The sequence below is a fragment of the Poecilia reticulata genome, linkage group LG21 (genome assembly GCF_000633615.1).
Source record: "Poecilia reticulata strain Guanapo linkage group LG21, Guppy_female_1.0+MT, whole genome shotgun sequence".
Lineage (NCBI taxonomy): Eukaryota > Metazoa > Chordata > Actinopteri > Cyprinodontiformes > Poeciliidae > Poecilia > Poecilia reticulata.
The window spans coordinates 13,122,765-13,134,224 of record NC_024351.1 but is presented as its reverse complement, the minus strand read 5'-3'; the positions used below and the strand labels follow the sequence as shown (position 1 = coordinate 13,134,224).

Sequence of the window (11,460 nt, the reverse complement as noted above, 5' to 3'; positions counted from 1 at the left end):
AATGCATAGACAAATCACAGTGAGAAGAAAAGCAATACTGTATTTTTTTTTTTTTAGGAAATTTATTTAAAAGAAAATTAAAAGAATAACTTGTTTAGACATTTGGTGGTCAAACAAAACAAGAAGAGGCAAGACAACTAATAACTTAAAGACTCTTGGAGATTCAAGTTCCTGATTCCAGAGAAACCAGGCACACAGAAGAAAAAACAGGGCATTTCAAAGACAAGTGGTGTAGTGAGAGACAAAGACATTGGCACTTCATAGAGCATCATAACGGCCGGTCTCATGAGGTCCACTAAACATGCCCCTTCACAAGACGGTCCACTTCAATGTGAAGCAGTCATTTTCTGTGCAGGCTTGCTGCCCTTCTCCAGAGGAGTCCCCAGCTCTAGCTGAGGAGAGTTGTCTGAATGATCAAGTTCAGTCCCAGKTAAGAGGTTTGAGTGTCCGCAGAGTGAACCAGTCCATTTCTCTGGCAAACATTATCAGTTCAAAATACAGCCATGATCAGCAGTAGTGGTCACATGCCTCAGAGCGCTWCATGTATTAACTGTCAGGGCAGTTGAGAGAGATGAGATTCAATGGTCTGGAAAACAAATKAGAGAGCATGATAATTAATTAAAACATACACATTTTAAAGTCATCAAACAATATTAAAACTGAAWAAAAATATTTAGAGACTGCAGTTGAAGTGGACTTACTTTCGCCAGCTCTCCCACTGATCCTGAAACCAAACATAATCGAGATCCTTCCTTCCACAAGTCCTTCAGTCGCTGCTTCATGACATCGACATTCCTGAAACAAACACAAAAGTGTTATCAAAGTGTTGTCTAGTGGTTCTTATAGGCTGACAACTCATAGCTGCCAACACCAACCAATTCTTTAACTTGGACCTGGAAAACTACCAGAACTTAAACTTAAAGCCATGGTTTTTCCCGGTGTATTTTAAGCCTGGCGGGCACYAGGCTTTACTTGTGCCCCCACCAAGCTTATTTTTTTAAAGTCTTTTTTAAATGTTTGCATTTTTTAAGACTTTATAGTTGGTGTTCAGGTATTAATCTTCCAATCTTTTAATACATAATTAAGTGATATTTCCAATTTTCCGTTAACTTTAAACATTTAACTCAAAAACAYGACGGGCTGCAGGATGAATGACTGCCTTAGCGCGCAACCACCAGGTTTAGCAAGTTTTCTGAGAGAAACCTTGGAAGATGGCCTACTTTGCTTCCTTGAACAGGTTAGGATAGGTCTATAGGTACACAAAACATGTTTAATAAATTTTTTGCACATAATAAATCTTAGATAATCAGATTTCCAAATGCTATTGAGCTCCTTTCAGAATTAGCTGTTTTWGGGCTTCTTGTCACTTTAAATCCAAATAARTTCCCCCAAAAATCAGCATTTACACTCGCATGTSAAAATGGCTGCAAACAGATGCACAGTCATACAACCATACATCTTTGAAAAGCATTAGTAGAGCCTCCTGGACAATCAACAAGAATGTAGTAAGTGATTTTGGGATGGCAAGTAAAAAACAAAACACTTGTCTTGTTCAGCTGTCACTGTACAGCGGTTTAACCTGCTGACCAAACATCCTGGAGCTCAGCTGTGGCTGCTAAGTAGCAGGATGGGCTTTCCTGCTGTTGCTAGGTGAGGGGCAGTGCTTGTTGATCTGTGACGTTACATTCCARAGGTTTTTGAAACAACTCATTTTCTAGACACCACAAAACATGAACTTATTGCCAAAAAACCTCTGGATAATTTTTTTTTTTAAGTGCACACGCCACAGTCTTGACCGTCTTTTAGTATGAACTAAGGAAAGCACTAATTTCAACTGAACACATTTTATTCTACATTCAGCTGCTGTCAACAGAACTAAATTTAGATTTAGTTGTGATGAAGCCAAGATATTAAGTTGAATATTAATCGGTAACATTAAAGATGTCCACCTTAAAGGCCACTAGAAATCCTCACTCATTCTGAAATATGAGCGTCACAAGACGATCAAAAGGTTCAACTTTGGAGATTCTTTAAGATGGTAATCAGCATGGCACACCCACCTGTCCTCTGAGCAACTGTCCTGCAGTCTCTTCTCGGCTTTGGAAAGTTCAGGCCACCATTTCCTGATGATGGACTGAACCCAGTGTAAAGCCACCGTTATGTGTCTGTCAAGAATAATTAACAGATAAATGCAGTTGTTAGGCCTGACTGGTTTTCACCCCATCCAAGTCATTCTTAGACGTAAACAACAGGTTTGTATAATGTAAGAAGAAGAGCGCCCCCACTGGTTCTGTAATGGCAAGCAGAATTAGCTAAAGCCAGATCTAAAAACTCATTTTTCAGGRAAATAATTGTGGCGTTTTCACAGCAGGGACTTTAGGAAGTTTTTTCCTGGACCAAATCAGAAAACAGCAGGTAGCATTGTGGTGAACGAACGGTACGACTCCTTCACTTTAGTCATATCATCCTCTGCCTGTCATAATTTCTGGTAACATCAAAATTACATCAGTTTTAAATTTTTACTTCCACACAACATATCTTATGCACAATGATTCGGTGTGTTAAAAAACACTGAATAAGTGTTTTAATACATCAGTTTATGTTGTAATACTTTCATTAAGTGGAACTGAAAAACTATAGTGAAAGGAATTTCTGCTTCAGCGTTTCCCCAAATATGGAAGGAAAAGCAATCTCTGAAGTCCTTAAGAAATTTTGACCMTTATATTTAAAATATTTTCTCTCAGTTTACGCTCCAAAATACAGAATAAAGTGACCAAAGCTGTCCAAGATTGTCACCTTCCTCCTTTTCACAAAAACTAGCATTTCTTCTGCTACATGGTTAGCAGGGAGAGGTAAAGAAATCACAACTAAAACTTCTTGCATGGATGTGGTGATACAACATTAATGATATCAGAGGGACTTACTCTTCATATTTGCTGGAAAGAATGACTTTGACTTGGGGCAGCAGGTCAACACAGCAACCAAGTGACAGACATGGTGCTTCAGTTTGAAGACTAATAAAATCAGAAAAAAAGAAGCATAAATAATGAATGGATGACAATTCACAGTTGACTGAAGGGGATTTACTGATCGTACACCTGAATTTTCTATAAAAGAGGTAGAAAAGTAAAATAATTCATTCCATTAAAACAGTAAACTCTCTTYAGCATCTATTTATGTCACACATTCAGTTCAGCCATAAAATAATGAAACAACTCATTTAAATGAACTGAAGAAAAGAAGTTGAGATCACTAAAAATACATTGATTTTTATCACTTATTGTGGTATTTATAGATATTTTTAAGTGTTTTTCATCCATCCATCCATTTTCTTCCGCTTATCCGGGGTCGGGTMGCGGGGRCAGCAGCTTCRGAAGGGAGGCCCAGACTTCCCTCTCCCCAGCCACTTCTTCCAGCTCCTCCAGGAATCCCAAGGYGTTCCCAGGCCAGCCGAGAGACATGGTCCCTCCAGCGTGTCCTGGGTTTTCCCCGAGGCCTCCTCCCGGTGGGACATGAACACCTCACCAGGGAGGCGTCCAGGAGGCATCCTGACCAGATGCCCGAGCCTCAACTGGCTCCTCTCGATGTGGAGGAGCAGCAGCTCTACTCTGAGTCCCTCCCGGATGACCGAGCTTCTCACCCCATCTCTAAGGGAGAGCCCAGCCACCCTGCGGAGGAAACCCATTTCGGCCGCTTGTACCCGTGATCTCGTTCTTTCGGTCATGACCCAAAGCTCATGACCATAGATGAGGGTGGGAACGTAGATCGACCGGTAAATCGAGAGCTTTGCTTTTTGGCTCAGCTCTCTCTTCACCACCACGGACCGGTACAGCGCCCGCTTCACGGCAGACGCTGCCCCAATCCGCCTGTCGATCTCCCGCTCCCTTCTTCCCTCATTCGTGAACAGGAAGATCCCCAGATACTTAAACTCCTCCACTTGAGGCAGGACGACCCCCCTGACCCGGAGAAGGCACTCTACCCTTTTCCGGCTCAAGACCATGGCCTCGGATTTGGAGGCACTGAGCCTCATCCCGGCCGCTTCACACTTGGCTGCGAACCGCTCCAGTGAGAGCTGCAGATCATGTTCCGATGAAGCCAACAGGACCACATCATCCGCAAAAAGCAGAGATGCGATCCTAAGGCCACCAAAACGGATCCCCTCAACACCTCGGCTGCGCCTAGAAATTCTGTCCATAAAAGTAATGAACAGAATCGGTGACAAAGGGCAGCCTTGGCGGAGTCCAACTCTCACCGGAAACGAGCCCGACTTACTGCCGGCAATGCGGACCAGACTCTGACACCGGTCATACAGGGACCTGACAGCCCGTATCAAAGGGCCCGGTACCCCATACTCCCGGAGAACCCCCCCACAAGGCCCCGAGGGACACGGTCGAACGCCTTCTCCAAGTCCACAAAACACATGTAGACTGGTTGGGCGAACTCCCATGCACCCTCCAGAACCCTGCTGAGGGTGTAAAGCTGGTCCAGTGTTCCACGACCAGGACGAAAACCACACTGCTCTTCCTGAATCCGAGGTTCGACAGACCCTTCTCTCCAGGACCCCTGAATAGACCTTACCAGGGAGGCTTAATATAGATACAGTTTTTGTATTAATATAACTATAATATATATTGACAAGGTACAGTTGAAACCTGAAGTTTAGAAGACAAATTTCCCTGATATGTAATATTCTGAATTCAAAGATGGTCACAAAAAAAAAATCTCAATAWGTTTTCTAACATTTACCAAATAGAAATCATTTTAGTACATCTGACTGACAAAACCAGAAAAATTTGGTCTAATTTAGCTTCAGAGAGTGAGAAAGAAATGTGTATGCGTCTTTATTTGCTGTATGTAAACTTATGGCTTCAGCTGTATAATCCTATCACGGACATGTTACATTTTAAAACCACCAGTTGTGAAAAAAAAACCCGTAAAAATTTAACAGTTGGGCTATAAAAATGAAAGGTAACTCACTTGTTAGTTAAGACMGGTAAGCAGTCAAGCAGCACTCCTGTGTCTTGTATTCTGAGGAGCAAAAACAACTAAAAATGAGTTACATGGTTTGAGAAAAAGCCCAAAGCACCAAATAATACGATATAATTTTACCTGATAAGGTAGGACACCAGCTCGCTGGCATTTCTTCGCCATAGTGTCAGGGCTACTTTAAGTCGGAGATCTCTTCCAAAGAGAATGTGGGTCATAGCTTCATGGTCCTTTGATAACTTGTGAAAATGAAAAAATACTTCTGTGTAAGAGAAAACCAAGACGGTGAACGTTCTTTTACAAGTCTGTTTCTCACCTCGGTAAAGTCCGCGTACTTGGAGCTGGCCCCTGCCATCTTGGAAGCCTCAGCAGGGTTCATCGGCGGCCTGGAGTGAACGCCCCGCACGTCATCGGAGCATGTCACCTCATTTTCCTTGTTGGCCATGCCGGGGCCACGGAGACGGCCTACATTTGATGACCTTCGGTGCAGCTTTGCGCCCACCTCCACCGATGAAYAACTCCTCCTCTTGCAAGGCAACGGCCGCTGTGTTTTGCCCAGACTCTGCACTGTGTGATGAACCGGGAATCTGAGGGGAGAAACACGGAGACGGGCCAAAGCAGCGGTCGTTCAGAAGGGAAGTGAGATTCAAAGCCACAAAATATTCTGTGTTGATGGAATGGGAAGATGACTTACAGGCGCATCTCAAGCAATTAGAATATCACTGAAAACTAACTATATTAATTATAGATTATGACCAACAGCTAATAAAACACCAAATTCAGCTTTCAAAACAATTAGTATTAGGAATTTTCAATCTGCTGCTCTTCAGACCTTCTTAATAACTTCCGACTAAAAACGGCCGTTATTCAAACTTAATATTTCAATCTTTTTAAATAAAGATTTAAATATCAAGTTTTAGCTGCTTGTTCGCATATTTTTATGGGGATCTATTTTTCTTGTGAGTTTCAAAATTATTAGGTATTTTTCATCATTTTCAAAGGAGAAATTTTTACCCATCAATTTTTGGCAAACGTTTAATGTTTGTCCTTATGTTGGAGTCTAGAAATAGAAATAAAATGGGGACTGTTTAAAAATTACAAATATCTACTACAGGAAATTGGTTATCAAAATTTAAAAGCCCATAATATTTGTRGTTATAAATGKKTTTTTTTTTAACTAAAGGTTGCAGAAAATGAAAAWTCTTTTTTTAATATACCGAAATGTATATTAAAGGTGTTCAAATGTACACCTATACAGGGTTTCCTACAGGGCAGCTGTCCAGATGGCYGCCATGTTTTTGAGTTAAAAAATATTTAAAGTTGAGAAATAACTTTAAATAAAATTTGAAAATATTACTTGATAAGTGTGCATTTTTGGAAGACCAGAAGATTAATACCCAAACACCAACTATAAAGTCTTAAAAAATGTCAATAATTAAAAAAAATCTAAGATAAATTAATAATGCTAAGCCTGGTGGGGGCACAAGGAATACCTGGTGGCCCGCCAGGCTTRTAATGCACTGAGGGAAACCCTGCTATTCAGTACTATGTCAGTAATATATTTGTTAATTGTCACAGAAAATGTTTTGAGAGTTTTAAGATACTCTTGTAAACTCATTAAAATATTACAATAAAGTTATTTATTTTCCAAAACTTCAGATGGATCCAGTTGTAACTTTTTCACAAAACTGTGTTGCTTGGATCAAAATACATGCAATTATTTTTCCAGTAACTGGGTGGATTTTTATCTAGGATTTATGTTTACAATGAACTCAAGTCAGCCACAACAMATGACTTATACACCTCCCCATCTGAATGGACTTTGCTTCAAAAATATTCTCAAATTTGTAGCTGTCCCTGTTGCTTCTCAATCTTTTTCTACCAATTTCCTGCTACTTCATTTGAATGAAAATGCTTGGATATGGCAAATCAAAAATGTAATGCTCCACCAATTCTTTTAAAAACTCAATGTTGTGTTTTGATATTATCTTGAACTATCAAATTCTACATTTAAAGATTACGCAACATGTGAATGCTACATTTTTGATTTCAATCACTTAAAAGGTTTTATGATATTCTAATTTCTTGAGGTCTACCTGTAATATTCCAGGGCTAATCTGTGGGACGGTGAGTGAATGATTATATTTGGATAAACCCCACGGATGTGAAATTAGGGACTCACCTGTCCTTATCTAATTCTTCCTTATTAATAAAATCCACCTAAAACAAAAGGATAGGGGATGAGGGCTCTACCACTACTAGAAACCACTGATCTACACTTCACTTTCACCAGGATTTAACACACATATTTACTGTATTTCATGCATTTAAACCAGAGTTCTTGGTATTCATACCTTCTTCATGTTCTTTTCAGTSGAAACATCGAAACATGCAGGCAGGACCGCAGAAAGCCATTGGATTTATTGCAGCTGACCTTAAAGACTTCCCGTTGCTTACAATGGTTGCCAGCTGCCATAATAAGGGACACTGTTGAACAAACATAATCATTGATGGTATAACTCACATATCCGGAGCTGGCAACTAACATTAAGGCTATCTTTTAACAYAATATCWACTAAGAATGTAAAAGGTACATCTAAACGTTTTAATTGAATAGGCGTTTCCCGATTTAGACTCGTTAAGCTGCAATAAAAGTCGAAATTAAAGTTCAGAATACACTTCTAGCTCGCATAAWCATGAAAACAGGCCAAGTAASGAAGTGAACATTAGCTGATAAAACAGCAATTAATACTACCCAACTGACGCTACAAGTAGCTTTAACTTTTAGCATTTAGCTCAACTGCGAAGAAAACACGGAGACGTCAAAAGTAACGAGCTGGGCCGCTGCTACGAGCTAGCTGGCTAACAGGTTAGCCTCGCCACCTTCAGGGAACATATGGCTTCACATAAAAACAAATGGTAATTCCGACAAGCTACTGTTTTCACCATTTACATCGGGGGATCGAATACCAACCGACTCATTTTGTAGGTTGTAGTAAGAGCTCCTCAGGTGTGTAAATCCMAAAAATACGTGAAAAACTGGTTAAACTCAGACCAAAAACTCCACCTCGATGTTAACGCCTCACAGTTTAACCATTCAAATGAATACACCACCGGTGTGCGGGATTGTGGGATTGATTTTGGCAAAGAAAGGAATGGAGTTTGGGTAGATTTAGCGACGACTGGTGGACGTTGGCAAACAMGCATTTGTAACGCCACGCTATGGCGCCATCATGTGGTAGGTAGTCTGCACTGCAGCTTGGTAAAGGTAGAGCACCGTTTTCACGGGGGTTCTGGACGATTCCTAAGTAAAACGACTCATATAATAATGTCAAAGTTGTAACTTTCAGGTTAATCGACAGCTGTTGTTAAAACAACAAAAGTCTAAAATAAATAAATAGACCTGGTCTTGTGAGTGGGGTTCTTCTTACAGTTTTCTGTTTTGATTTTAATGACAAAGAGAATCAGTCCTTTTCCAACTTTCTCATGTTCAGTCAGCCACCAAACACTCTCTTCCACACATTTTGTGTTTTTATGTTTATTTTTTATTATTAATGCTGATCTAAAATGCTGATTTTATCATTAATGCTGATCTGTGTAGACAGAGTCATGAAAAATTAGACTTTATGAAAAGATGAGTGTATGTAATCTTTCACCAATTAATGTTACCTTAACTGTGTTTATATAACTTATGCATTTCAATATGTATTTGCTGTATATTAAACTAATGAGAATCTTCAGTACATAAATCTGGAAGCCAATGATACTTACCTTCAATGTCATACAAAGAAGCTTTTCTTCGTATGGCATATTTTTGTTGCTCCTCCTTCTAAGTATTAACATGGAAATATCTGASATTTTCCCCAGAAAAGATTATGTTTTTATTTAATTGGCAATCTGGATGCCAGACATTTTGATTCTCTTAATTCAAAGACAATAGGAACAATAACAAACCAGCGACCCAATTTTCTTTGGAAGGTTTAACGGTCCATTCATTATGGTAACGCATGTAAAATCCAGCCAACATATACTGGAAAAATTGAAAATGAACCAACACATACCGACGGGGCTTTGTTTTGGAGAAACTTGCACATTTAAAATGTGGACGTTTCTGTCTCCAGACAACCACAAAAATGAACATTTCTGGTGATCTGAGCTGCATACACGACAAAAACACCAAATTATGAGTTTCTCTTTTCAGACAAACTGATCAATATTCCAAAACAAATGTCTATATTTGATTAAAGTTTTTCTTTTTTTTCTAAGCTTAATCTGTGGTGCATYAAGAGTCCAAGTCGTTTGATTTCCATTTTGTCTGGAAGATATTTAGATCCAACTATACTTCTCCAAGCATTTTTAGTGACATTTTTGGCTGTAAGTTATTCAGAATAAGAGGTGCTTGTTTTATTTYACYGTAGGAGTTTTGTAAYAAATAACAGCAAAAGYTACTGATTAAACTGAAAAATAGCAAACYAGAGGGCCCTGCAGATGACAGTGAGGGGATCTGAAAGGGTAAATGGAGTGTTTTTAAGATTTCAGACATTTTTATTGATGTCTTATGATGAGTTTAGGTAAAAGCAGGTTGTGAATGGGCTCAAATAAAAAAGTAGAATCTAAATCAATAATKTTATAAGGTTGTAAAAAATATTTCAACATTTTCTGACCATTCTTTTGCAGTTCTGAACATCTAGCGGATATAAATCAATTATATCACAACAGACCTTGTTTATTCCAGCTGCCTTTAGGCTTATTGGAAACATTTTAAGTAATAACTTGGAAAGATTTCMGTGTCTGATCTTCTCAGATAAAAACAACCACCCASAAAGAGACTAAGAGCATTATCAGATTTAYATCAGCAAGGAAGGATTTGCATTACAAGGTTTCACCCGGATAAAAGCAGAGTGTTTGCTGGAGTCTGTGGGTGTTGGAAATTTAAGCTGGAACTTGGCTGAGGTGCAGAAAATCCCCWCCATACTTGTGAAAGGCTGTTTAGTCTCTTTTAGCAGGATGTGCTTACTGCTAAGCAGGACGTTTGAGAGTGCAGAAAAAATCTCTTCCGGCTCCGAGAGAAGGAAACTGTTATTTAAACGAAGCTCAAAGAAATCAACTCCAACTTTCTGAAAAACATGACCAATAATTCTGTAGCACTGATRTAATAATTAACTAAAATTCACCAGTTTATTTGACAAAACCTCTGGAAATCTAAGTGATGACCCTTCCTGCTTTGCATTTCGCTTTCACAGGTAAGTATATTACAATAAACAGATAAAACATGACATTTTTGTCAAGTACTCATAAAATATGAGGATATTTCAGGTCTAAAAGTGGAGAATCTTGAAATGATGCCGATCAGATTTCTTTTATCGAAAAAAGGAAGGAGAAAAAACTCAATTTACAGATTACTACAGAGTGCAGGGCCACTGGAAAAAAAATAGAATTTTGACTTTTATCTCTGAATTCCGACTTTTTTCTCAGAATTCCGACTGAAATCTCAGAATTCTGAGGAATAAGTCTGATTAAAGTGAGGGCCTCTGACTGAGATTAAAGTCAGTGGCCCTAATCCTCTTCCGTATTTCTCTTATTCTACACTTTGCTTTTCTATACTTTGTCAAATAAACAAATTATTGCCTGYGTGACATTGTCCATGTCACACCGTCTGATCGGGGATTAGAAATGTTTTTTAATCGGCTGTCTTTGCATCCAGAGCTCCATATACAGTAAATAATTGCATTGACATCATTTGGAAATATTTTTTGAAATGACAGCATCTCTGTTGTCCAATCAGCTCAGTGCATAAACAAAAGGYTTCTTGTTTGCAAAGTGCAAACCCACATGAAATGAAAAAGATGACAAAGACATCAAGAGAGCAGCGGAGGCAGAGATTTCAACATTCCTGGGTGAATATCTCAAAGCAGACAGAGAGCGTTGGGGCTTAGATTAAAAATCTCAGAGGAATTTTAATGTAGAAGCTCCAAAAACATAAAACTCCCTCTTAGCCCAACCTCAGCTGAAGTATACATTTCCATTATTCCCCACAGATCCTGTGTTTGGTGGAGCTCCTCTTCTCATCTGCCAGCAAGAGAGCATCATCAGAAAGCCAGCAGGAGACACACTGATGCAATTTCCCTGAAATAAAAGCCACCAGCTGGATGCGTCAGCCTGGGAACCTTTTCACTGTTCAGAAAGTTCATCTGTATCTCAGATTATAATTACACGCAGAACCAGGCTCTGCATGTAATTATAAGTAAAAAACAGGACTGGACTTTAACTATGCCTTTGAGTGGGAATAATAAGTGCCATATTTCTAAATTAATATGGAAGATGATTAGTACCACTGGAAAAAAAAAAACTAAAGAAATCAAACTTTGATTTCTGAATATTAAAGTCAACATTAAGGACAAACAATAATTCTAATTTTAAAATCAGAATTCTTGGATTAAAGTCATAATTCTGACAAAAAAAAAAACAAAAAAA

At 39.0% G+C, this 11,460-nt stretch overlaps 1 protein-coding gene and 1 long non-coding RNA gene across 2 annotated transcripts; one reads left to right on the top strand and one right to left on the bottom strand.

Annotated features, from left to right (window-relative positions):
* Nucleotides 1-141: 141 nt before the first annotated feature.
* katnbl1 (katanin p80 subunit B-like 1) lies at nucleotides 142-8,164 on the bottom strand. The gene is given in 11 exon segments (XM_017302050.1): nucleotides 142-586; nucleotides 702-795; nucleotides 2,061-2,165; nucleotides 2,925-3,014; nucleotides 4,978-5,028; nucleotides 5,110-5,225; nucleotides 5,303-5,573; nucleotides 7,169-7,206; nucleotides 7,341-7,373; nucleotides 7,376-7,473; nucleotides 7,933-8,164. Coding segments are annotated over 10 exon segments (918 nt in total). The 5' UTR covers nucleotides 7,463-7,473; nucleotides 7,933-8,164; the 3' UTR covers nucleotides 142-553.
* On the top strand, nucleotides 7,482-11,157 carry LOC103457344 (uncharacterized). The gene is made up of 2 exons (XR_532421.1): nucleotides 7,482-7,905; nucleotides 11,025-11,157. It is a non-coding gene; the product is annotated as an uncharacterized LOC103457344 (long non-coding RNA).
* Nucleotides 11,158-11,460: the final 303 nt, after the last annotated feature.